The sequence below is a fragment of the Diplodia seriata genome (genome assembly GCF_021436955.1).
Source record: "Diplodia seriata strain FDS-637 chromosome Unknown scaffold_1, whole genome shotgun sequence".
NCBI lineage: Eukaryota > Fungi > Ascomycota > Dothideomycetes > Botryosphaeriales > Botryosphaeriaceae > Diplodia > Diplodia seriata.
Window position 1 is genome coordinate 2,229,834 of NW_027117308.1, and position 26,362 is coordinate 2,256,195.

Below are 26,362 nucleotides of genomic sequence, written 5' to 3' on the forward strand. Positions count from 1 at the left end.
CATCCTCCGGCAGCTTTGCTGTGCCACCAACGCGACCCTTTCGCGTCCTGACGTCTTTGGATCTCCTGAGGCCTCGTGGCCTGCCATGCTGCGCCGCCAGACGCGAGGAGGCGTGCGGCCACCTCCTTCCGAAACTGCCGCCTCCGTATGGGGTAGGGGCTATCTGCCCCGTCCTGTGCGCTGCTCCCGACCAATCGTGTGTTGCTAATTGCACACCCTGGAATGCGAAACCGAGCTACACCGTGCGAGCCTGGACATTTATCTTTCGTCCTTCTCTCCGCGGCCTTTTCCTCCGCGACATCGTCTTCTTGACCCTGTCCCCCGGTCGAATCAATTCCTGAATCATGGCGTCCGGCCTCCTTCTCGTCGCCCTGCTTTCCGCAGGCGCGCTTTACGTCGTACTTCTCTGGCGCCAGAAACGGGCGGCTTTCAAAGGCCTGGTAGGTTCAATGCAATGAAGCCCGGGAGTCCCAAACTCACAAGCTACGCAGCCCCAGCCGCCCGGTCATGATCCGCTCTTCGGTCACGCCAAAGTCATCAAGGAACTGGCAGATGAGCTGCCGCCGGGTATCCATCCTGCGGTTTACGGTTACCTCTTGAGGAAAAAGTACAACTTGCCTCGTGCTTTCTACGTCGACCTTTGGCCCTTCTCCGACTCATGGCTGCTGGTCAACGCCAACGAGCTATCCGAGCAGATCACCACCAAGCCTAACATCGCCAAGTTCAACCGCATGAAGGTCATGCTGCAGCCCTTCGGCGGTCAGCGGAACCTCGTTGTCATGGAGGGCGAGGAATGGAAGAGGTGGCGCGGCATCTTCAACTCAGCCTTCTCCGCCGCCAATCTTTCCAAGCACGTCCCTGCAATTGTCCACGAGACGGAGAAGTTCCTGGACTTCCTCTCTTCCAACGCCTCTTCCGGCGAAGTCTTTGAGATGGAGCCCGCCGTCGTTGATCTTACCGTGGAAATCATTGGTCATGTCATTCTGTGAGTCGGACTTCTAAACCCCGCCGGGAACGTCGCTGACAATCATCCTAGTGGTAACGCCTTCACCGCCCAAGCCGGAGCAAAGGGCTACAAAGCAGCGCTCCGTGACCAAATCTACTGGGTCTCCATTGGTTCCCTACCCGGATTCTCCGCACTCCGCGCTCTTGACCCATGGAGAATGTACAAGATGCGGTCCAACGAGCGACAGATGAACCAGGCCATCGGGAGTGTCATCGAAGAGCGCTGGGCCGAGCGTCAAAAAGCCGGTCCGTCAGGCAAAAAGGCGCTATACGCCATCGATCTCGCCCTCGATGCCTTCGCCGCCGACAAGAAAGCCATGGGCCAAGACCCCACCACCGCTGCCATTGACAGCGAGTACATGACGATTTTGCAGGACCAGATGAAGACGTTCGTGTTCGCTGGGCACGACACTTCCTCGGGCACCATCTGCTACATTAGCTGGGCCCTCCACAAGCACCCGCACTGGCTTGACGAGGTCCGCGCTGAACATGACCGCGTGCTGGGACCCGACCCATCAGCCGCTGCCGCCGCCATCGCCGCCCGCCCCAACGTCATCAACGAGCTGCCCGTCACGTCCGCCATCATCAAGGAAACCCTGCGCGTCTTCCCGCCCGCCGGTACCATCCGTGGCAGCGAAACTCCGTACCCAATCGTCGACCCGGAGACGGGTGAGACTTTCGAGACCAAGGGCTTCATGGTGTGGGCACCCGGCTTCGGCCAGATGCGCGACGAGCGCTACTTCCCCGACCCGCATTCATTCCGGCCCGAACGCTGGCTGCGCGACCGCTGTCCGGAGGAGCTGGAGCCGCGCTTGAGGGACCCGCACGCGTGGAGGCCGTTCGAGGTCGGCCCGCGGAACTGCATTGGGCAGGAGTTGGCGATGATCGAAGTGAAGATCGTGATGGCGTTGATGTTGAGGAAGTTTGAGATTATACCCAGCTACACGCAGAAGGTGGATAGCAAGTTTGATTACTTGGGAGGGCCTGCGTATCCGGTACTGTTTGGGACGGCCAAGCCGAACCAGGGTATGCCGATCAGGGTGGTGGAGAGGAGTGCGTAAGGGGACCTTGGTTGGAGGGGTCGAGTCACCCGGACGACAAAGCAGCATAAAGAATATAAAGTATAAATAACCCGCTTCCAGGGAACAAAGACCAGTAAAACACTGTACAGTACAAAGAGTCTTTAAACTCAGAGGTTTGACAACGACATTATCTGCCGGTCTACCGCATACATAACCACACTGCACAGCACCACCATGGCTCGCCAGACAAGTAGTTGCTAACGAGTACCAACTCACTGACTCTTTCCAAGGCATCGAGTCATCATAACACCCTTCGAAGCAGCTTCGCTTGCCGACACCAACATATTCAACATGTGCAAGGCCGACGACACCCAGACTGGCAATGCCCCGATCAACGACAAGAAGCCTAGTGAATGGGTTTGCTGTCAGTGTCGTGGTCAGAATGCGTCCGACGTCGTGTGCCTTTGTTGCCACTATATGTGCAGTCGCTGTCCACGCACGTATCAACGCACCAGCCACTGCTGTACTCAATGATCACAGGCACTATGGCTCACAACAAGCAAGATACTTAGGTATATGAAGCCTCAAGGTAGGGAAAGGTAAGTTCCGGGTTGACTTCATCGCATTGAGGGTATATTCAACGCTGCATACCTAAAGAACATACAATAGTCCGATGCTTAAATCTGAAATTAAAGTTGTTTGTACCATCAATCAGGTATCCCATCCACGTGAAACATTGATCCAAGTGCCATCTAATATCAAGAAGTAAAAAGATGCCGAGAAGGATGCAAGGGGCGGGGTCCGATGCCGCCAAGCAGGCAACGACTTCTGACGAAAGCGGGGAGCAGCCCCACGCCCTGACAACTCGCGCCCACAGCTCCACCCACCCACGTCGTGTCGATCACCCGACATCGCTGAAGCTCCGAGAGCTCATCACACCACACCTACATACATAAAGAACGACACCTCCCATTGCGGGTGCTCTCCTGCAATGCCCACCAGCTAGCCGAATCAGCGGACACTGCAACCATGCCCGCGACACGCACCCTCATCCTCACGACGCTGGCCGTCGCACCGCCCGCCTACTACATCTACACGACCATCAACCGGCTAGAGGCCTCCTACCCGCGCCTGCGGCCCGAAGCGCAGCACTCGACCGCCGCCCTGCGCAGCCCGGCCTTCCCCGTCACCGACCACACGCCGCACGTCGACATCTACGGCGCCAGGGTCCCCGCGAAGGCGCTGCACGGCCGGCACGCGCTCGACGGCCGCGCGCTCAGCCCGGAGGAGGCGTGGGCGACGCTCTTCCTCGAGTCGCCCGCGCTGCGCCTCGAGGGCAAGGTGCTCGGCAGCTTCGCCCACGGCGCCGGCGACGCCGGCGAGCGCGGCTTCCACCCCCGGCAGCGGCTGCTGAACGGCCTGTTCGAGGTCGTCCGGCCACCTTCTCCGTCGTCGTCGTCGTCGACGGCGTCCCGCTTCCTGCGCCCGATCGCGGCGCTGAACCAGCCGCAGCCGCTGCTCGTGCGGTGGGCGTTTCCGCCGCAGGCCGTCGGCTTCTTCCACAAGGCCGCCGTCGATTGGGGGTATCCGTGGCGGCTGATGAGTGGCGGCCGCCAGGAGTTCGCCGTGGGCGAGCCCGATGGCGATGGCATGGTCGAGGTGCGGTATGCGTGCGCGCAGGATTACGAGCGCGTGGCCGACGAGGGCCATAAGCAGAAGACGATTCCGGAGTGGTGGCTCAGGTTGCATCGGGTGTATGCCATGTGGTTGCTTGATGAGAGGGTTGAGGCGTTGAAGAAGAGGGCGGCAGAGGAGGAAAGACGGGAGGGGGGATTATAAGGGGAGTCTGGGCGCTGTCAGGGAGTTGGGGCATAATGTGTTTTCAGCGTCTGCGGAAGCTTTTCCTATGATGTTTTGTTTTCAGGTTTGGGGTTGAGACACGTTGAGCTACTGTTGAACGGTCCTTCTGGGTGGTCCTGCTATCTGAGGGTCCCTGATATACTGACGCATGTTAATGTAGAACCATGAATGATACTTCGAAGTAACCTTGATTGCAAGCTTCCAGTAATTCTTTTCACACGCACTGACATGTATCAAGTTCGTGATACATCAAGTCATTTGTATGAAGCACAACTTCTGATGGTTCTCGACCACACAATATACTGTATTGAGGCCTGCCTTATCGTCTGGGAAGTCGAAAGCGCATGATCCGAGCACTCACTCCATTCACTCTGTGAGATGTGGAATCGTGAAACGCCATTGATTAGAACAAAACCCAATAGTCTCCGTGCATCCCAAACGATTCCAAGCTACTTCCCATCAGAAAGGTGAATTTCTTTCCCCACCATCAAACATATCCACTCGAATTACCAAATGCGATTGCTGTAACCACGTCCCAAATACATATTCCCGCTCAGCTCACTATCACCCTTCCTTTCTCCCAGATATTGAATTCTTTTGTCCATGGTATCCGCCACCGCTCAGCCCTGGTGTTTATTCTTGGCATGAAAGTCCATGTGATGTTTGCGCGTAAACTGCTGTTTGCACTCAGGGCACGGGAAATACTTCCTGTTCGGATTTCCTTCGCAATGAAAGTCCCAGTGTCGGTCCCTGTTGAACTCCTTCGTGAACGATTTGCTGCATCCTTGACAAGCGTAGCCACGCCGAGCGATCCCAGCGCTGCTGGACGAGTCTATGACCCCAATGCTGCTCATCTCTTCGTCCCTCGAGACCATGCATCCACTGTTCATGTCTGGTACGGAGAACTCTCTGCTTTGTGTGCTGGCTGTCTGCACGTGCGAAGTCTGCTGCCGATAGCCCAGGCTGGACATCCTGCTCCTCATGAATACCGGAACTTGCTGGGGCGAGATAGTGCCGTGAATCAGAGCATTGTGAGCCATGAAGAGCACCTCTCGTTTGATGCACGTCATATCGATGAGCTGCTTGCTCAACTCCTCGCTGATGACATTCCAAGCCCAATCCAAGGACAGTCCGGGGCTTTCAGTCGTATAGGTTGTCTGTTGGTAGATGTGTGAAGATCCGCCGTTGCTGTCGGACATCATGTAGGTCAGGAGTGATATTTCCTGTGGGTTGAGGACGTCAGAGTTAGCATAACGCATGGAGGAAAATGCATCATTTTGGGCATGATACCTACCTTGCCCAGGTTTGAGCCTAAAGCAGCTTTCACTTTCTGGTCCGGAGGTATGCCTCAATGCTCAAGTTATACTGAACATTTCCTTTAGCAAGGCGTTAATGAAGACAGGCGGAGAGGGCCCCAACACTGAGAGAACGCCTCCGAGATCTTGTCAAATGCTTCCTTGGGAAAATGACAAGTATTGTTGGCCTCAGGAGTAGAGCCGAGAAGAATGAATAACCACTTGCCGCGGATTATTTAGAGAAGACGCGTCCTGCTTTATCTGCGGTGCGCCATGACTCAACAGCAAGAGAGGGAGAACGGGAAGAGGCAGACGAAGACGCGCTGGCGGGGAACAGAACAAGATGATCCGACGCAGTACAGCCACAGATCAGCAGCGCTGCATTATTGGGTCGATGTGTGCGCTTGGGCAGGACCAGAGTCATCCTGGGGCGCGGAACCCCTTCATCTCTCCTCCCTCATCCATCTCCCCAATTGTTTCAGTCAGAGCAACAAAACATGCTTCCGGGAAAGGTCTGGTGATAGAGAGAAGGTCAGAAAAGTGATGGCTTATCCATGGCCGCCGATGATGGTAACTGAGCAAACACATCTGGCTCACTGGCTGCCTTGAGTTCAGTGCGCACCACGGCAAGCTACCGAAGCATCGTAATTCGTGTATGAATTGGAAGCACCTTCTGCCTTGCCGATCTGTGCTGAAGTCGGCTGGCAACGGCAGGCCTTGCCAGCAGGAGCTACATATTATGCCAGGCTCCACAGTCAAGGGCACCGCCGGGCTGTTGATACGCTGCTGGAAACAACCGGGTAGCGCCTCATGCTTTGTGCTCGCAGTTGATCACTGATCTGAGCTAGATGGCGGGGAGCTGAATTGCAAGGAGCATGGGGAATAAAAATGGGCCTGGTTCGCTCCCCCTCTACCCCAGGCATTTCGAATTAATTCTGGGATCCAGGGGAAAATCCCGTTCGTATGATTTGTGTCTGCTATGAGATGCAAGTAAAAACTTCAATGGAGACACGGACTAAGCCATTTTAGGCGAAAAATGCACGGCCGTGCAATTTTCGCCTAAAATGGCTTAGTCCGAAACGAAGTGATCGGGTGGAACGCCGGCATACATCAAAGCATCGCACGACAGCTTGGAGAACAGGTTTCAAACCTGGACAACATATGGAAGGGAAGTATAGATGGATGTCGATGGTTTGATGGCAGAGTCTTGAAAGATCTGATAGAGGAAGTGAGTATTGTGACTTCACGCGTGGAGGCTCAAGAGGTCCTGTTTACTTCTCGGTCGTTTGACGAACTTCTTTACGTGATGCCTCTTGATGGGTTGGCTCTCACCAATGGAAGTGATGAGTGCAAAAGACGATCAATACTCAAGTGGTGGCGGCGGATGGTAGTTTATACCATCCATCAATAGATACCTAAGCTAAGCCTAATCGAGCAGGAAGCATCCACTATGGCCTAAACGATAAGGCACGCATTGCGATGTAGGAATTAGGAAGGATCACCCTTCACTTCCTTCACAGCATACGAGGTCTAACCCCGGAAATTGTAACAAATGGCGGGTAGTTAAAGCGTTCTGAACGTGACTATTGCAATACTAAGCGAACAGACCTCGTGCCCGACGAACGTGTTTTACAACTCAACTCCCTTCGAGCATATTTCTCAAGCCGCCTAAGTACTGCTTATACCAATTATGTATACGCTTGAGCGCTGGGCAATTCTATATAGCTCAGGTCTATGGTTGTATCCTCGCATTTGCTGGCGCTGGAGAGTGTAACGAAGTCAACGCATGCAGCAGACGTTGTACTACATTCCACGCAGCCAACCCTCAGTAAAGTTGAGGTAAGCCGAGAAGGCAACGCAGCGGAGCACCACATGGGCTCGGTCACTTGATTAGTGCAAAGTGTTGGAAAGATGACGGTCAAAATTGGGCTGCTACGAATCAGAGTTCATTGAGTAACCATGTATTCGTCGGCTCTAGGTTGAGCAGGAAAAAAGGATGGAGGCTATCATCAGATGGCGATTAACCAAGTCATATACATCTGATCAATTACGAAGCTGAGAGGAAAGAGAATGCGAGCGAGCCCACCCCCAACCGATTCTCCGAAGTCCGACGCGGGCGGCCCGCGTCGGAGATTGCTAAATTTGGCAGCCGAGCCGCCCGTTCCGCCCCCCAGAAGTCGGAAAAAGCAGGGTGTCGGAATCACCAACAAAAAAGTCTGACAGGGCAGACGGACACGCACCGGTGAAGCTAGGCTCGGATATGACATTTCAAAAGATGGAGATGGCACTATGACTATTTTTGTTACACGCGCGCGAGGTGCCGATGCAGCAAGCTCCACCATGAGAGAGATCAGAAGATCAGAAAAACCGCGAAAACGCGTGCACACTACGCATTTGCCCCGCCTGCCTACGACGTGATTCGTACAACAAAAGAGAAGAAATAGAAGTCTAGAACTCGAGGCTTAGGAGAGAAGAAATAATTGGGGGGAATAGGGTTTCTTCTCGCAAACAACCCCACAATGCACCACGATAACCTTAAGAGGAGCTGGGTTAGATGTACACAAAATACCCAACGACCACGACCACCACCTTCCTAATATCCTTCCTGTCCTCGTCCCTTATCTCTGCCAACGAAAGCTTTTATGCTCCGCTCGGCTTCGCTGTTTGCATCCACCTTCGCCACTTCAACTTACAGGAGCAGCTCCAGAGGGTTCTCAACCACCTTCTTGAGAGCCTTCATGAACTCGCCACCAACGGCACCATCAACGACCCTGTGGTCGAAAGAACCAGTAATGACGATCTGGTCGTCCCACTCAATGCCCGTCTCAGTCTCAGCAGGAATGGCAACCTTCTTGGTAGTGCCGATGGCAACTATGGCAGCCTGGGGGCTGTTGATGATCGACGTGAAGCGCTCAACCGCGTCGTTCATGCCCATGTTCGACACAGTGAAGGTGCCACCCTGGTACTCCTCAGGCTTGAGCTTGTTCTCCTTGGCACGCTTGCCCAAGTCCTTGACCTGCGCCGAGATGGACTGAAGGCCGAGGCCAGTGACGTTCTTGACGATGGGGGTAATCAGGCCAGTGGGGGTGGCAACAGCGACGGAAATGTCGACGTTGTTGTGCTGGCGAATGACGGCCTGACCACCCTCCTCAATCCAGGAAGCGTTGGCGGTGGGGACCTTCCTCAGCGCAACGGAGCAGGCCTTGATAATGAAATCGTTGACCGACAGCCTGTAGGCGCCATCGGCTGAGGCGTTCAGAGCGGTGCGGAGCTTGAGCAGCTTGCTGACGGAGATGGAGGAAGAGACGTAGTAGTGAGCGTTCTCGCGCAGCGACTGGGCCATGCGCGTGGCAATGACCTTGCGCATGCCGCTGGCGGGCACCTCCTCGTAGGAGGCGGTGGCGGCACCAGTAGCGGGAGCGGCAGCCTGGAACTTCTCGATGTCGGCCAGGGTAACACGGCCGGCGGGGCCGGAGCCCTTGACCTGGCTGATCGGGACACCCTTCTCGAGCGCAAGCTTCTTAGCAGCGGGGGAGATGACGGGCTCGCGTTCAAGAACAGTCTGAAGACGGCCGCCAGTAGACTCGGACTCCTTGGCAGCGGGAGCCTCCTGCTTGGGAGCCTCAGAAGGAGCGGGAGCCTCGGACTTGGGCTCCTCCTTGGGCGGAGCAGCAGCGCCCTTATCGCCACCAGCGTCCTCGGCAGTGAAATCAGCAAAGGCGGAGACATCGCCACCCTCCTCAACCATAACGGCAATAGGCTGTTGTCCTGTCAATCCAAACTCTCGGGCTTCTGATCGGGACCGGAATTGTGCTTACGCTGCCGACCGCGATGTCCTTGGAGCCAGAGTCCTTGAGGACCTTAGCGAGAACACCGTCCTCCTGGAATTCGAAGTCCATCTGCGCCTTGTCCGTCTCGATCTCCACAAGAACCTCACCAGGGGAGATGGTGTCGCCCGGCTTCTTCTGCCACACGCCGATGTTGCCGGCCGTCATGGTCGGCGACAGCGCGGGCATGCTCACGACCGAGTGCGGGGGGAAAGCTGTCGGAAAATCATGTCAGTGCTCACAGGTCGCGCATTGAGAGTTGTCAGGCGCGTGGGACCAACATTTGGATGCATAGTAGCGGGCGAGAGCTGAGATGGCGGGCGCCGATCGTCTGGGGCGCGGAAAAGCCGCATGTCAGCAAAACTTCAGTGCCATTGAGACGCATTGGTTGAGCTCACGCGGAGAACAGCTGCGACCTGGGCAGAGTGCGAAGGCCGGCAGTGGCGCGCAGGCAGGAGCTACGAGAAAGGGCGGCGGCGGCGGACATGATGGCGGCACGGGCGGGTGGTGGAGGGCAGGCTGTCGGAGGGAGAAGGATGCTGCGACAGGCGCAAAAACAGCGGGCGGAGAGTCGGAGGGAGGAGCAGCTCCGAAGCCTGGAGACCCTTTGCGATTTGGGGGGTGGAGGAGGATGAAACGAAGAGTGGTGGAGGGTGTTGTCTTCACAGCGGCTCAACGCAATACTTTTGCTGGGGCTTCCGCTTCGGAGCACGTAGGCCGGCCGTCGCCGCGCCAAGCCTCAGCGCTAGGACGCGAGCCCTGGCTCCCGCGCTGAGGGACCAAGGACAGCTTACATCACTAGCCCTCCCGGCACGTTGCACTTTGGACCCCCCAGACCCGAACATTTGATGCCACCGCAGCCTCAGCTGCCGTTCCGCCAAAACCACGCGATGCGCTGAGACCTGCCCCCGATTCCTCCTACGACGCCCCGAATTGGACACCATGGCCGACAGCGAGCCGCCGAGGGACGACCAGGACACCAAGTCAGACGAGCATAGGGAGGAGGAGCAAGCTCCGCATCCCGCGCAGTCCGAAGATGATCAACCAGCCGAGGAGGACGCGCCCGCCCAGGCAGACGCGGAGCCTGCAGAGCCCGCAGAGCCCGCTCCGGCTCCCGAGAAAGTAGAGGAAGAGAGCGAGAAGAAAGAGCTGGAGGATACAGAACACGCTGCCCCCGCGGAGGCATCTGCGCCGGCCCCGGAGACTGCCGAAGATGGCTCTCGCGAGGACGAGCCCCAATCGCCGCGGACAGGGCAACCAGCTCCCCCGAGAATATCTTTACCGGAGGGCTCGAGCGAACACAGCGACCAGCAAGATCGCCCGCCAACCGACTCGTCCGACCACACCGTGCCGCCGTCCCCATCCGTCCGCCTGCGCACAGATTCACAGTCGACTGCAGCTACGAACGCGACCGCGAAGACAACCACACGCAGCTCGCTCGTCTTCGTGGTGACGGCGCTGGAAACTATTGCCGCGTCAAAGGATGCACGGAAGACCAAGAAGTTGGCCGACACAACTCAGAAGGCGCTGTCAGCCATCAAGGGCGATGGCGATCCATCCAGCATCGACCCCGAGGTTTTGTTCGAGCCTCTACAGCTGGCGACAGAGGCAAACACGATACAGGTGGTCACAACTGCCCTCGACTGTATTGGCAAGCTCATTAGCTACTCGTACTTTTCCTACCCTTCCGAGCAGCCCGCCGGCTCTCCGGAACAGCCCGCTCTCATCGACCGCGCCATCGACACGATATGCGACTGTTTCCAGATGGATGCCACCCACGCCGATATCGAATTGCAGATCCTCAAGTCTCTCTTGTCGGCGATTTTGAACGACAAGATCGTTGTGCACGGGGCCGGTCTTCTGAAGGCCGTCAGGCAAACCTACAATGTCTTCCTGCACTCGAAATCGAGCAATAACCAGCAAGTCGCCCAGGGCGCCTTGACTCAAATGGTTGGGACAGTCTTCGAGAGGGTAAAGTCAAGATTACGCGTAAAGGAAGCAAGGATCAACCTATCCAAGTCATCCCTGCACAAAAATAATTCTGGCGATGTGTCCCCGGAGGGCGGCGACATAGGAGGTGTAGACGCTAATGGGGATGATGCTGAGACATCGGAGAATGCTTCGGACCTGCCCGTGGAGAAGGACGATGGTGCCAAGATAACTCTTCAGAGCTTCGAAAATCGCAAGAGTTTCGATGACGCAAGGATTGCGGATAACGCACCCACGCTCGTCACGAGGAACAAACCCCGCCGTACTCCCTCTCGTGCAAACACCCTCCAGTCTAATGATGGCCAAGAGAGCACAGACCCCACCGAAGAGGAGGAGGAAGACGAGATCTACGTCAAGGATGCGTACCTTGTCTTCCGCGCCATGTGCCGCCTCAGCACCAAATCTGTTCCTCTTGAAGAAGCCCAGAATGTCCGGTCTCAGAGCATGAGGTCGAAGTTGCTGTCGCTTCACATCATCCACACCATTCTCCACAATAACGTTGCTGTCTTTGTCTCCCCCTACGCCACGATCAGAAGCAGCAACACTGCCGAGCCAACGACCTTTGTCCAGGCCATTAAGCAATACCTCTGCCTCAGCTTGAGCCGGAATGGTGCTAGCTCATTGAAGCAAGTTTTCGAAATCAGCTGTGAAATTTTCTGGCTCATGCTGCATCAGCTGCGAGTCATGCTCAAGAAAGAAATTGAGGTCTTCATGAAGGAGATCTACTTGGCAGTTCTGGAAAAGCGTAGCGCACCTGCCTTCCAGAAGCAGTATATTCTTCAAATCCTCCATCGCCTTGGAGGTGATCCCAGAGCATTGGTGGAGATATATCTTAACTATGACTGCGACAGGAGCGCACTTGACAATCACTTCCAGAAAATCGTGGAACACCTGGCAAGGATATGCAGCACACCCGTCGCAATCACGCCACAACAACAACTGGCATACCAGGAACATCACGCAAAGCATCAAGCAGCTAGCCCGACAGATTGGCAGTCTCGTGCGATGCTTCCGCCCTCACTCGCAACGCTCTCACTGCAACCTGGAAACGAGATGGATCATGGCTTCCCTCCGGAGTATTCACTGAAGCAAGAGTCACTTGAAGCTTTGGTTGAGATTCTCCGGTCATTGGTCAACTGGTCTCAGCAGAGCATTTCTGATGCTGCTGCTGCCTTGCGGGCGAATGACGGAAGACCATCACATGAGGATCTCCGAGAGTCTCTGGATACTCGAGCCAACCTGACGGCTTCCCCAGCACTAGACTCCCCTAATGGCCCGGGTACCCCAGCTCCAGAGGATGACCCCAGTCAGCTAGAGAGGGCGAAGCAACGCAAGACTGCATTAAACCATGCAATTCGCCAATTCAATTACAAGCCGAAGAAAGGGATGAAACTTCTGATCTCGGACGGTTTCATTCCCTCAAATTCTCCTGAGGATGTCGCCAGGTTCCTTTTGTCGAACGAACAGATACACAAGAACGCCCTCGGGGAATATCTCGGAGAGGGTGATGAGGAGAACGTCAAGATCATGCATGCTTTTGTTGATCTGATGGATTTCGCAAAAACTCGTTTCGTTGACGCCCTAAGACGATTCCTCCAGAGCTTCCGACTTCCAGGAGAAGCACAAAAGATCGATCGCTTTATGCTCAAGTTTGCCGAAAGATACATGACCGGCAATCCGAGCGCCTTTGCGAACGCTGACACCGCATACGTGCTCGCCTACTCGGTCATTATGCTGAACACTGATCAGCACAGCAGTAAAATGAAAGGCCCGCGTATGACTCCCGAAGATTTCATCAAGAACAACAGAGGAATCAACGACAACGCCGATCTGCCTGACGAGTACCTTAAGGGTATTTATGATGAGATCGCCAGCAACGAGATCGTCCTTGACACCGAGCGTGAGACTGCAGCAAATCTTGGCCAGCTCCCACAGGCCAACCAGGGCGGTGGACTCGGTAACATCGGACAGGCGTTCGCCAATGTTGGCAGGGACTTGCAGAGGGAGGCTTATATCCAAGCATCCGAGCAGATGGCCAACAGAACCGAGCAACTCTACAAGAGTTTGCTCAGGGCACAGCGACGAGGCCCGACTCGATTCCCTGTGTCCAAGTTCATCCCCGCTTCGTCTTTCAAGCACGTTGGGCCCATGTTCGAAGTTACTTGGATGCCTTTCCTCACCGCGCTTTCCGGTCCTGCTCAGGATACCCACAACCTCGAGACGATCAAGCTTTGCATGGAAGGCCAGAAGCTAGCAATCCGTATTGCCTGTCTTTTCGACCTTGAGGACCCTCGCCAAGCCTTCGTGACCTCTTTGTCCCGGTTCACCAATCTGTACAACCTGACTGAGATGAAGGCCAAGAATATCGAGGCCTTGTACGCACTTTTGGAAGTGGCCCAGCACGAAGGCAACCTCCTCAAGGAATCTTGGAGAGAGATTCTCACCTGCATCAGTCAACTAGATCGGTTCCAGCTTATTTCTGCGGGAATTGAGGACACCGCAGTACCCGACTTGATGCGCAGCAACTCCGCATCCTCCAGGGCTTCGACGACACCATCAAGAAAATCTCTCCAGGCCCCCAACAAAAGCCGACCAAGGTCAGGAACTGCGGCTCTGTATCACTCAGAAGCGGCTGTTGAGAGCCGCTCGGCAGACATGGTTCGAGCAGTGGACAGGATCTTCACCAATACTGCCAATTTGTCCGGCGAAGCAATTGTGCAGTTTGTCAGGGCGCTGACGCAAGTCAGCTGGCAAGAAATCCAGTCCTCAGGCCAAAGTGAATCGCCACGCACCTACAGTCTCCAGAAGTTGGTTGAGATTTCCAGCTATAACATGAACCGTGTACGTTTTGAGTGGACCAACATCTGGCAGATTCTGGGAGAGCACTTCAACCAAGTCGGCTGCCACACCAACACCAACGTCGTTTTTTTTGCTTTGAACTCCCTGCGTCAGCTCTCAATGAAGTTCCTGGAGATTGGAGAGTTGCCGGGTTTCAAGTTCCAGAAGGACTTCCTCAAGCCGTTCGAGCACATCATGAAGAATACGGGCGTCGTGCCTGTCAAGGATATGGTTTTGAGATGTCTAATTCAAATGATCCAAGCAAGAGGAGAAAACATCAGAAGTGGTTGGCGAACTATGTTTGGCGTCTTCACCGTCGCTGCAAAGGAGCCATATGGTAAGTTCATTCATCCCCATCTCCAGACTGGTATTCTGACTCCATCACAGAGGGCATCGTCAATCTTGCATTCGACAACATCACACAGATCTACAATACCAGATTCGGTGTTGTTATCTCGCAGGGCGCTTTTGCCGATCTGATTGTCTGCTTGACTGAGTTCTCGAAGAACCATAAGTTCCAGAGGAAATCACTGCAGGCAATCGAGACTTTGAAGTCCACGGTTCCCAAGATGCTCAGGACACCCGAATGCCCCTTGTCTATCGGCTCGGACAAGCCAAAGGATGAGCCTCAGGCAACCGGTGTACCAAAACAGCCCACTCGTCAGACGCAAGAAGAACAATTCTGGTTCCCCGTGTTATTCGCTTATCATGATGTTTTGATGACTGGCGAAGATCTGGAAGTTCGATCACGGTAAGCTTCGTATTACCACCTGCAAAAGTCAGCTACTTACGTGTTTCTTAGGGCTCTGACCTATCTCTTCGACACGCTACAACAGTACGGCGCTGCTTTCCCTCGCGACTTCTGGGACACCCTATGGCGCCAAATCCTCTATCCCATCTTCATGGTCCTCAGGTCAAAGTCCGAGATGTCGAATGCACTCAACCACGAAGAACTCACTGTCTGGCTATCGACAACCTTTATTCAGGCCCTGAGGCACATGATTGCCCTTTTCACCCACTTCTTTGGAGCTCTTGAGTACATGCTCGATCGCTTCCTCGAGCTGTTGGCTCTTTGCATTTGCCAAGAGAATGATACCCTTGCCAGAATTGGCAGCAACTGTCTACAGCAGCTCGTTCACCAGAACGTCACGAAGTTCAGTGAGGGACACTGGGAGAAGATTGTGAGCGCTTTTGTCGATCTGTTCCATCGGACTGAGGCCACTGCCTTGTTCTCCGCCGCTACGGCCGGATCCTATACCCCGACGATCAATGGATCCAAGGCATCGAGGGCAATGTCTGACACGGCAAGTATGTCCGACCTGCCGTTAGATTCGGACGATAGAAGTGACATTGAGGACCCCAACGCCCTGGGCATCAACGGTCTCATGAGCCCTCGACGGGGTTCAGCAGCTGTCTCTGACGATGGCACCAACGGTTCTCCTCGGACGGATCTCGAAGACTACAAGCCTCTAGAAGGGATCCAACAAGCGCCAGTAGTCGTGACGGCGGCCCGTCGCCGCTTCTTCAACCAGATCATCACCAAATGCGTGCTTCAGCTGCTGATGATCGAGACGGTCAACGAACTCTTCTCCAACGACGACGTGTACGCGCAGATCCCATCGCCGCAGCTGCTGCGGCTGATGACGCTCCTGAAGAAGTCGTACCAGTTCGCGAAGCGGTTCAACGAGGACCGCGAGCTGCGCACGAAGCTGTTCCGCGAGGGCTTCATGAAGCAGCCGCCGAACCTGCTCAAGCAGGAGAGCGGGTCGGCGGCCGTGTACGTGTCGATCCTGTTCCGCATGTACCACGACACGAGCAGCGAGCGCCGGCTCAACCGCGCCAACACGGAGCAGGCGCTCATCCCGCTGTGCGTCGACATCGTCACCAGCTACATCCACCTCGACGAGGAGACGCAGCAGCGCAACATCGTCACGTGGCGGCCCGTCGTCATCGACGTCCTGGACGGCTACGCCGGCTTCCCCGAGCAGGACTTCGACAAGCACGTCAAGGTCTTCGCGCCGCTCGTCGTGGGGCTGATGAACCGGGAGATGGGCCTCGAGCTGCAGCGGAGCGTGCAGGGCTTGCTGCAGCGCATCTTGGAGGTCAAGGTCGGTATCGAGGCGGGTGGGCTGGTGGTCGAGAGGGGCAGTCCGCTGGGGGAGAGGAGGCCGAGCGTGTTCGGTAGAAGGGGGAGCAAGGCGAGTAAGTAGAGGACAGACACCAGAAAGAGGGTGTTTAGAAGGTTTGGGAGGTAAAGAGTGTGGTCGGACGACGATCGGTAATGCCCATTGTAATGAGACGGATTATGCGAGGACGGTTATTTATGTGGTTGGTGGGGGAGGGGGTGGGCAAAGGCGGACGGAGGGGCAAGGGTGGCAAAGGGAATCAATTGTCGTCGTTGCATGCATCAGAGACAGCCGGAAGACAAGAGAAAACAAAAAAGCATGGATATGCGAATTCAGGCTGGGCCAGGGGCTAAGTCGGCTCCGGGCTTCTTGCCTAGCTTGCAAGGCTCTTTTTTTTCGGTCTGGCTGTCATTTGGGGCGTTATATATCTTGGGGAGAATCTTTTGTTTCTCCTATCTACTGTTCGTTTCTTGTTGTTGTTGGTATCTTATGTAGTCGAAGGGAGATAGTTTTAACTTCGGATGTTGTACCTTTTAGACCTTCACTTTGTAATTGAGTGTGAACGGAACTGGTGCCTCGGTGTATCGTGCGTTATCCGGCATTGATGCGGTGTTGATGCGCACGAGACGCCCTCGGAGATGTCGCTGGCCTTTGAATACTCGACTGAATGGTAGACGTGGAGGGCCACAAGATGACAGCACGTGCTCTTTACTGTATGAGGTGTGCGGCTACTCCAACCCCCGCGTGACACGTCAATTGCATAGTTTGCGAGAATCGGGGTGGGTGGGACCCAAATCGGATATATCTAAGCAGGACGAGCTCCCCCGATAGCAACTCCTCACACCCGCTAATCCAGTCACTCTTATTTCAGAAAAGATGCAAGCGCACACTTTCTCTTTCCCCTTTTCTTTCGGTTTCTTGCGGTGAGCAGGTATGGCACTTCGCTGCCGGCCACGACATTGAACCATCCTTAAGTGGGATACAGCGCTCCTTGAAGATGGCGAACAGCGGCACAGCAAGACGATGATGCACTGCATCAAGCTTCACTGTTTCTGAAGTTTGGCGGCAGCGTGATCGGTCAGCCGTATCTGGCTGGGTGACTGTGCAACTCGCTACCATTCAGTTTTTCCCAAGGCAGCGACACAGGACAGTAGCATCGTACGATGTCCTCATTCCGAGCTTGTCATGCAAGCTATGTCCACTTCAAGCAGTACTGATACAGTGCGTTTTTGAATACTCCGACGCGATCGCTGGTCACGTCAGGTGCGCGCCAATTGTCAACAAACACCTGCACCGGTCGACTCATGACTGGGCTTCGGGAAGATGGTGGCATATCCAATGGATGGTTTTACGAACGCACGTGCGTGTAGGTGCTTTGCGGCACGTCATGCCTGCAGGCTCGCCGGCTGTGCCGTGACTCACGCGTGCGCGTGTGTGTAGTTGCCGCACATGGCTTGACGCCCGAGCGGCAGCAGGCCCTCGTGTACGAAGCCGAGTCTGGTTCCACATAGCTATATGAATGCCCTGCTTGGTCCTCCGATCAGCACAGCACAGTGGAACTTTTCCGTCCCCACACACTCCCGTCATATACACTTTTGTCCTTCTGCCTCGGGAACCAGTAACTTACCTCCACCGCTTGACTTTTTCTGCCATCCATGCAGCCTATTATCTGGGATTTTGGGCTGTCTCTAGTCTGCATGCCAGCGTGCGTTTCCTTTTCATTATTCGCAACTGGTGTGCTGGGTAGATGAACGGGGATGAACGGCATCCTTGTGTCCGAAGGATGAAGGACAGCAGCATTATCGGTAGATACTGAGAGCGGAGAGCGGCAGTATTTGGCAATGAGCGGTACTATGAGTGATGGAGGTTTGGCGGTGACTCGCCCCTGGGAACAGAGTCATTGGAATAAGGGCGACCAGTAATTGTCACAGCCATGCTCGGCGGTGTCTCACTAGTGCAAACCCAATTAATGCTTCTTTCCTGGTGCAGTCGCTTGTCTGTACCGAGGTTTTTTTGCTCAGCGGAAATGAAGTTGGCCGTCTTATTTATCCTACACACCGTCGAAGCTGAGCAGCTTGCTGGATGCAGTAATCACATGCTTGAATGCCGGCGGAACAATCACCTGGAATTCAGCATTACACTCAATAATGCACTTTGTCAGACATGTGATGGGACGCATGTAAGAAGGCAAAAGTAAAAGCACCCATCGTGCACCTCTAACCCAGCTCCGTCAGATTCAGAATACCGCCACAAGGAAGCGACAACAAAGGACAAAATAAGCGCTCAGTATACCGCCCAATAACCAAGCCTCCGATGGCAAAAGAAACCCAACCACGCGCTATCAGACACATATGAACACCCCACCTTCGATGCGTACCATTTCCTCGATAGCCATACCAACAATCAATATCCCCCCACTCATGGCTACACGCCAACAGCTCACAGTTCCGACCAATGCTTCAGCCTTGGCACCTCCTCAACCTCATTCGGCGCATCCGGCCTCCTTTTGAAGAAGCCCGAGCACTGCCTCAACCCCCTCCCCACCGACCTCCCCACCCTCCCAAGAGCGGTCGTGTTTCTCTTCTTGTTGCCATCGTCGACTTCTTCTATGCCCAGAGCATCACGAGGGGTGTTGCTGCGACAGGGTTCTGGAGATGGCGCAGCTGGCTGGGCCGGACATGGTGTGGAGGCGGCGGCGGTGGTGGTGTTGGCCGGAGGTGTCAAGCGTCGCGGGGACGGCGAAGGACTCATGACGGGCGTCGTTCCGGGTGAGTGGAAACGGTGCGGACCACTCAGACTACTGTTGGAGGACCGGGGGAGGCCGTCTTGCGAGAGAGGTTGCCAGCGTGATGTGTGGCGGTTGCCGTGGCGAGCAGTAGGGGCGACGGAGTGGGCGTTGGAAGAAAGCGTTGATGAGGTGGGAAGAGGCGGCGAGAACGGGGGCGAGGAAATATAGGTAGAATTGGTGGGCGAGGAGCTAGTAGTGGAGGTGGAGAATCGGCTCGTCATAGTTTTGTTAAAGGAGACAGAGAGCGAAGCGTGTTGTGGACGAAAAGAGCTATTAAAAAGCCGGAAGGCAGTGGTAGGGCGTTAAGATTATCACAGTAATGTGTGATGAGGTTGAGCTGTGTGAAGCCTTTGGTAGGAAAAGATTAGAGCAGGTAGAGAAAGGTCCAATGACCAAGGTGGTGTTATGAGAGGCCGAGGTATGGGCTGTTGGGGAGTTGAGCGATAGCAAAGCGGGTGGAAATAACGGATATATCAGCACCAACACCACCGGACACTTGGCCGCTCTCCAGCATATCGCATGCCGACTTTCGCTTTCGAGAGGCCGGAATGTGACAAGTTGACAGGCGGGCGCACGGGCGACCAGCGCACGTAGGCAGCGGTCCGGCGACGACGCGGAGGGCGACATCCAGGAACATGGCGATGCTAACTACCAGCATCCGGGAATCGTCACATCAATTTGCCGCCCACATGCAGGTGCACTGCTGTTGGTCTCCACCGTGGCCGCAAGGCAGCAACACAAACATTCGACGAACGGACCAAGCGTTCAAGGCGATCCCTGGCTTCTCCATGCTCTTGAACTCCCCAACCGTTCGACGCCGCAACGGCGCCCGGCGACGACTTGCCGTGACAGTCAAAGCGCAAGGCTCAGCATCATCTCTCGCATTGCGCAAACGGGCTGTGTCCCCGGGCCGTGCGTGCGAAGGCCGGGATGAAGGAGGGATTTACTCAAATAAATCCCCGGACCAGATGCTCGACAGCGTTGGTGTCGTTGCTGTGCCTCACGCTAACATGAGGCGGCCTCCCCTTCGCCGCACAACACCATGCCACGAACGAAAATAAACAAGCGAGGTGAGGTTCAGCGCCCCCACCCGGCCCAATGGCGAGGCCCGGCCGTGGGCGCTATTCTTGCATCGATACCGGCGTGCTGGGACTCGACGCGCTTGTACTGAGCCGTGTCCGGTGCGCGGGCCAAGGTGCGCGATGGCCGAGCTGCACGTGTGCGGCGCGGCGGCAGACGTGGGCGCTATGCCGACGAATCGAAGACGTGCATACGCGCGTTGGGAGGGGTGCGATGGGCTTCAAAACCTGGGCCCTGGGATCGGCATCGCTGCGATCGTGTGCGGCTGTGGTGGTGGTGAAGGCTGGTGGGGGGGAGGGCTGCCAATTGGTACTTGGTTGACCGCCTGCATGTAGAAAAACGGCCAGCTGGGCGGCGCAGATGGCGGTGAAGAAGCTCAAGAGATCCAAGCTGCTCCACCTGTGCGGGTTAGGGGTGGGGACATGGTGTGGGCGCGGTCTGGATGGATGTAGGCTGTGGAGAGTCGAGTCAAGACGGCGGCAACCACTTTCCAGAAACGTGCGTTCCTTCCATTCTGAAATGCTACCTACCCGCCAAATGCCAGCGTGGAAAGAGTCAAGAAAAATAGCCCTCTTTGATTTTGCGTAAGTCGTAAAGCCTCATTAAATCCTCGTTCGCTTCTTCCGCTTAGAAGAAGTCGTACTTCCCGCTCGTCTCCTGCTTGTCTTTCTTGTCCTTCTTACCTCCACCAGCCTTCTTCGATGCGTTCGTCTTCACGCTCCCTGCGACGCTCCCAGGTCCCTTCTTCTTCGGATCCTCCGCGTACATTCTCATAAAGTCAACCCCACCCTGATCATCCTTCTTCACGCCGTCCTTCTTGCCCGCCCCCGCCCCCGCTCCACCGCTAGGCTTCGCTGCACCGGGCTTCGACTGCCGGGAAATCACCACCTTCCCATCAGCCCTGGTCGGTGAGAATGGCTTCGGATACTGCTGCCCCTTCTGCCCAGTGGCCCCGCCCGTCGACGGCTTCTTCGCCGCGGCAGCCCCATCTCCCGCCACGCTCGCCGAGTACGCCGGCTTGCCGGGGGCGTCTTTCTTTCCCGCTTCGTTCTTCTTGTTCGCTCCACCATTAACACCTTGCCCGATCTTGTTCAGCCCACCGCCGACAGCGCCGACACCCTTATTGACTCCACCTCCCACAGCACCGACGCCCTTGTTGACTCCACCTCCCACAGCACCAGCGCCCTTGTTCACCCCACCCCCGACGGCTCCAACGCCCTTGTTCACGCCGTCCGCTCCCTTCTTCGCCCCATCCGTCCCCTTCTTCAGATCCTCCGCCCTGATGCCGCGCAGCTTCGCCAGCTGCCCCTTGCTCAGCCCCTCGGTGCCGCCGCCCTTGCCCGTCGCGGGCGGCAGCGCCTTCTTCACGCCCGAGCTGGGCAGCGCCTTCGAGGGGTCGTATGAGAGCGGAGACTTGGAGTCCGATTGCGATCGCTTGAGGCCCGGCTTGCCGGGCGGTGCGGGGAGAGCTTTGGGCGTCTTACTGGACGGGAGAGCCTTCTTCTTGTTGGCAGCACCGCCCTTAACGGGCTTGACGGGTGTGCCGGACGAGGCGGCCGTCGACGCGATGGCGGCGTCGCCGTAGGACCGGATCCAATTGCCGTAGCGGTCGATGTAGCCTTCGACACCTGGTTTTGGTTGTCAATAACAAGGGTAGGGAAAAGGGGGTTGGTTTCGCATCATCTCCAGTGATGGATCATCACCCGGGGAGAGGGGTGGGTGGAGGGGAAAAAGGAACGGACCGTTACCAACGTTGCGCCCGGCGCCTTCGATCAGGTCGCCGGCGCCGATGACGGCGTCGCCGACGTAGCGGCCGCCCGTTGTGATGGCGTAGGTTGCGGCCCCCGTCGCCGCGTTCTGCACCATGCCCATGACATAGTTTTGGATGAAGCCTGCCATGGTTGCTTGGCGGTTGTGTCGTCGTTCCGATCAGGAGACGGAAAGGGAGAAGTCCAGGCTTTGCCGACGTGTGAGGAGTCGAATTCCGAGAGGATTCGACTTGTGGAAGGGGGGGCAAGCGCTGGAAGCTGCCTTGACGAGGACGACAACAACTACCGGCGATAGAGATATCCCGAGAATGACGTAGTCTTGGGGTCCAGGTAAAGGTCGTCGGTTTTCCTCTTCTCTTTACAATACGGAGAGAAAGTAGAATTCGTTTCGCACGGTCGGGTAGAAAGTGCGTAGAGAAAGATGTGTTGAAGGGTCGCGACAGATGCGTGGAGACGTACGACCAAAGACGGGCGTGCAAGACAGAGCGAGATCGTGGCGAAGACGGGACCCAAGATCGCCCCTCCTATCAGGATTTCCCCCGCTACACAAGGAACCTCCCGCCCTACTTGTTTGCTAGCCCACGTCTCACACGCGGCACATTATTGCGTCAACCGCGATCCGCAACCGGTCATGGACCCCATCCTTCGACCCTATCAAGTGCGGGGGGAAGGGGAAAAGCACAGCCGTCGCCCCGTGCTTGACGTAACCAGCCACACACCCTACACACCCGCCTTTGCGAACCTGCTTTTGGGGGGGAAACGGTACGGCGTCCCACAAGCAGGTTGTGGCGACACGCCGAAAGTGGTGGCCCGACCGGTCTGGAGTGTGATGTCAGAGGCGTGTCCGCGTACATACGCGCCTGTGGCTGGTGCTCGCTTCTGCCGAAGGCAGGGGTGGACCCTTGCAGGATTGAGGAGAATGCGCCAGGATTCGTGATTGGCTGACGCTGGACTGGGTGGTGGTCCCTCAGCCTTATCATTCCTCCAAAGTATCTTTCTCGACGTCAACAAAAGGGTGCTTGCTGAAGCCTGGAAGGAAAAGGTTCAATGTAAACGACCGTTGATCATGTAGCTATCCAAACAACTGCGGACTAGAATAACGGGTATCGTGAAATGAAAGTACTGAGACACGCTGCCTCTCCGCTCGAGGAAAATAAGTAAAGAAATTATAAGCCACACAACTGCTCTGCTCCTTCATACCTCACAGCTCACTTCTCCTTCCTCGCCTTCACAGCGTCCAGCTTCCTAGGTGCAATCTTCTCCTTGGGCCCCCTGCTCGTCTCCTGCACGACCAGCGGCATCTTAGGCTTCCCCGCCGCGCCATTCTGAGCCGGAGCCGGAGCCGGAGCCTTCTTCACCGCCGGAGCCGGCCCCGCCTTTTTGCCTGCTGCTGCTGTCGATGGCGGCGCAGCAGGCGTTGCAACGCTAGTCGTCGACTTGGTCGGTCCACTTGCCAACGACGGCGTCTTTGCGGTTGACGCGCCGGTCTTTTGCTGCTGCTGCTGTTGCTGCGGCTTCTTGTCCGCCGGTAGCACCGTCGACGTTAGTGCCGGCCCCGCCTTCTTTGCCAAGGGCTTCGGCTTCGTCTGCAGCGGCTTCGGATTCGCAACGCCCGAAGCTTTCTTAGCGGGAGTTGTCTTCTTCAGAGCGGGGGCGGGCGACGACTGCTGGGCCTTCGCTCCTCCTATGGCCAAGCCATTCGCTAGCTTGAGAGGTGAAGATGGCACCGTTTTCTTCTCGCCGCCAATGGTCATGCCATTAGCCAGCTTGACGGGGCCCTTCTTCACTTCGGGTGTTTCGTTCCCGGGGGCGCGGATGGTCTGGCCGTTGGCGAGCTTGATGGTCTGCTGAGCGACCTGACTGCTGTTCTTCGCCTGGCCGAGATTGCGCTGCAGCAGCGCCGTCAACGCGTCGTTTGACGTGTCGAACTTCAGGGACGAATTGGCCTTCTTCGCCGCTGCCGCGTGTGTGGACGGTGTTGTGGGTGCTGTGGTCGTCGGGCCCTTCTTGGTGGGCTGGGAGAACGAGCGGTGCCCCGACACCGAGTCCGCGGTTGAAGGAGCCTTGGGCGCGAACGACTTGACGCCTTCCATGTTCTTCTGCGCCAGCGCCTTGCGGATCGCGTCCCACTCGCCGTACTGCGGCCGGCCGGCGCTGGTCCCCGAGCCCGCGTCACTGGCGTTGGGGTCCGCGGCGCGCGCGTTCTTGAGCGCCTTCTTCGCCAGCGAGGGCGGCATGCCGCCGTCGGCTTGCAGCTTGCCCTCCCGCTGTGCCTGTTTGACTCGAGCATGCATGTCAGACGCGCCTGTGCCAACCATCTCTGTGACAGAAGCGCCGTAGAAGAGGAACAATACCGTTAAGAAGGCCGTGATGGGAGCGAAGATGGCCAGGAATTCTCCCCAGCTGCCGCTTTTGACCTGTGCTTCAAGCGACTTGGCTGGCCGGATCTTGTTCATCTCGGCCAGCGAAGATGCTTTCCAGGGGTCCGTGGATGGGAAGGCTCCGGTACGTTGGTAGTAGTCGAGGTAGTGGTCCTTCTCCTTCCAGCGGTTGCGCAGCCAGGCTTCAAAAGCTTTGTCCGAGTGCAGTGGGATGGAGGCGATGCGGAAGCGGCGCCAGTGCATGTTAACAGATTTAGGGGGCCGACCCTCGAAGAAGGAAGATTGGAGCGTGTAGATGTCCTGGCCGTATTCGCCATTGCTAAAAGGGGTTAGCATGAAACAGCAAGAAGGGGTCAAAGACTTACGGGACGCCCTCGTATGCAATGGTACAGTCGTATAGCCACTCGGTGGAATCCTTGAGATTCTCCAGGCAGAACTTGAGACCGGTACTCCTGGGAAGAAGCTGGTGGCGCATGTCCTTGATCCCGTTTTTCTCAGCCCATCTCCGGCTCGACTCACGGGTAGTGGCGGAGAGATTGGTGCCTTCGGGGAAGATGATGAGCCACATGGGATCTTTGGGGTTATTGAGTTGCTGGAGGTGCTCTTGGAAGCGCGGCTTGTCCTTCTCCCAGTTGCGGGCAAGGAAGATGAAGTTGTAGAACTGCGAGCCCCAGCCGATCAGGGGAATGTTCTTGATGGATTCCTTGAGAATGATGTAGACGTGGCCAGCCATCTTGCTGGTGTAGGCGATCCACCAGAGATACAACCAATCGGTGTAGAGCTGGTGGTTCGACATGAGAACCATGCGTTCGGGGAACTGGCACTGGAGGCTCCCGTCGGGCTTCAGGGAAAGCTGGCTGGGAATACTCGAATCGCCGCTGACATGGACCTTGGTAGGAGACCACCACTGCGTGAGGGTGGTGATGAGGACAGCGAATGATTGCTTGGTGAAAGCAATGTACTCGTTGTAGAACTTGGGATCAATCATCTTGAAGGGCAGGCCGATAAACTGAGCGGCATTGATGCTGTGGACGGGGTCAGTACGCGGAATCTCCGGGTGGAGGAGGAGCGCTTACGCCAAAATGCCCGACAAAAAAGTCGAGGCGATGGACACGCCGCGCTCAGCCTGGCCGAAGTCGCCATACTTGGGCGGCCCCGAGGGGTGATTGTCGATTTCGGGCTTCCTGAGGTTGAGGCCGGCGCCCAGGTCGTGCTGTTTGCCTCTCCGCTCGGAGGGCGCTGAGGAAGGAGTGGGCATCGCGCTCTGCCGGATGACGTTAGCCCGGCCGTTGCGTCGCGGGCGCGCGCAAACGTCGCACTCACAGCTTTTTATCTTCGCGACATCCGGGACCGCGACGTCGACGGCGACATGTCGTGTGCACTTGCAAAGCGACGTGGAAAGGATGAGCGGCGCCGGGATGGATGCGTGAGTGCTGTGGCGCGGCGCCAGCACGATGACGCCAGAGGTGCAGGGGGCAAACAAGGTAGCCCGCGACACGACCGCTGACGCCGCCTCCATGTCAGCCACTCGACCATTCCTGCTAGCATTCCTTGCTTCTCCACACCTGTAGCCACTCTAGACCCCCCTCGACCCCCTCGGCCTCTTTGTACCCTTTTATTCGCACTCTCCTCTCCCATCCGCCTCCTCCACATCTCTTCCTACTGTGGAACTTTTCAAAATGCCTTCGGAACTTCAGAAGCAATCGACCGCCCTGCGCAAGTCGCACGCCAAGTCGGCCGCTCCGGCCGTCGCGTCCAGCAGGCCGTCCGCCTACGAAATCATGGCCGCCCGCATTGCCAATCGCGTCGCCGAGATGGCTGAGAGCATGACTTTCATCGAGCGTCCTCAAGCGTAAGTCCTACTCTAAGCAGCTACCCTTCCGCATACCATGTTTGCTCCCCTTCTTCTTGCTAACACTCCGTCACACAGTGCTCCCGCACCAGCGGTCCAGGACCCGACGACCGTCAACGGCAAGAAGCAGCCGCGCAAGCTGGAGATCCGGCTGCAGAACTCGTCGCCCGACTCCGTTTCCTTCTCGGCGCCTTTCCTAGACAACACGCTTTCGAAGATGCTGGCGCTGCAGAACCGCATGCTGCACCTTGGCAGCGAGCTCTCCAAGGACGAAAACATCTCCGAGGAGGTCAAGAAGGAGCAATTCGCTCAAAGCGCCGAGCTGAGCAAAGTCATCGCCCTGATCTGTGCCGAGAAGGCCAGGCAGGGTGGTTAAGTTGGGGCATTTCGCGCACGCTGTTGATGCAACGAGATATGACGTCATATGATCAAAGTGAAGGGTAATGTGATCGGGCATTCTTTTCTGGTGTTTCAAGGTTATCAAGGTACTCAGCGGCTTTACCAATATCAAAATTCATTAGTATGAGGAC

General features: G+C 56.4%; 7 protein-coding genes across 7 annotated transcripts; 4 read left to right on the forward strand and 3 right to left on the reverse strand.

Annotated features, from left to right (window-relative positions):
• Positions 1-344: 344 nt before the first annotated feature.
• SLS55_000665 (uncharacterized protein) lies at positions 345-2,066 on the forward strand (the record flags this gene model as incomplete). Its single annotated transcript, XM_066772175.1, has 3 exons — positions 345-440; positions 498-985; positions 1,037-2,066. The coding sequence occupies 3 exons, from the start codon at positions 345-347 to the stop codon at positions 2,064-2,066; spliced, it is 1,614 nt and encodes a 537-aa protein (XP_066637454.1).
• A 990-nt stretch (positions 2,067-3,056) lies between these two features.
• SLS55_000666 (uncharacterized protein) lies at positions 3,057-3,866 on the forward strand (the record flags this gene model as incomplete). The annotated part of the gene is made up of 1 exon (XM_066772176.1): positions 3,057-3,866. One exon carries the CDS (start codon positions 3,057-3,059, stop codon positions 3,864-3,866), a length of 810 nt encoding a protein of 269 aa, XP_066637455.1.
• Positions 3,867-7,871: 4,005 nt separating this feature from the next.
• On the reverse strand, positions 7,872-9,198 carry LAT1 (pyruvate dehydrogenase complex dihydrolipoamide acetyltransferase component (E2); the record flags this gene model as incomplete). The annotated part of the gene is made up of 2 exons (XM_066772177.1): positions 7,872-8,942; positions 9,001-9,198. The coding sequence occupies 2 exons, from the start codon at positions 9,196-9,198 to the stop codon at positions 7,872-7,874; spliced, it is 1,269 nt and encodes a 422-aa protein (XP_066637456.1).
• Positions 9,199-9,951: 753 nt separating this feature from the next.
• SEC7 (guanine nucleotide exchange protein for ADP-robosylation factor) lies at positions 9,952-16,046 on the forward strand (the record flags this gene model as incomplete). The annotated part of the gene is made up of 3 exons (XM_066772178.1): positions 9,952-14,173; positions 14,224-14,587; positions 14,639-16,046. The coding sequence occupies 3 exons, from the start codon at positions 9,952-9,954 to the stop codon at positions 16,044-16,046; spliced, it is 5,994 nt and encodes a 1,997-aa protein (XP_066637457.1).
• Positions 16,047-20,457: 4,411 nt separating this feature from the next.
• SLS55_000669 (uncharacterized protein) lies at positions 20,458-21,729 on the reverse strand (the record flags this gene model as incomplete). The annotated part of the gene is made up of 2 exons (XM_066772179.1): positions 20,458-21,458; positions 21,573-21,729. The coding sequence occupies 2 exons, from the start codon at positions 21,727-21,729 to the stop codon at positions 20,458-20,460; spliced, it is 1,158 nt and encodes a 385-aa protein (XP_066637458.1).
• Positions 21,730-22,807: 1,078 nt separating this feature from the next.
• Positions 22,808-25,238, reverse strand: SLS55_000670 (uncharacterized protein; the record flags this gene model as incomplete). Its single annotated transcript, XM_066772180.1, has 3 exons — positions 22,808-24,299; positions 24,346-25,005; positions 25,057-25,238. 3 exons carry the CDS (start codon positions 25,236-25,238, stop codon positions 22,808-22,810), a joined length of 2,334 nt encoding a protein of 777 aa, XP_066637459.1.
• A 421-nt stretch (positions 25,239-25,659) lies between these two features.
• Positions 25,660-26,208, forward strand: SLS55_000671 (uncharacterized protein; the record flags this gene model as incomplete). Its single annotated transcript, XM_066772181.1, has 2 exons — positions 25,660-25,832; positions 25,911-26,208. The coding sequence occupies 2 exons, from the start codon at positions 25,660-25,662 to the stop codon at positions 26,206-26,208; spliced, it is 471 nt and encodes a 156-aa protein (XP_066637460.1).
• Between the last annotated feature and the right edge of the window lie 154 nt (positions 26,209-26,362).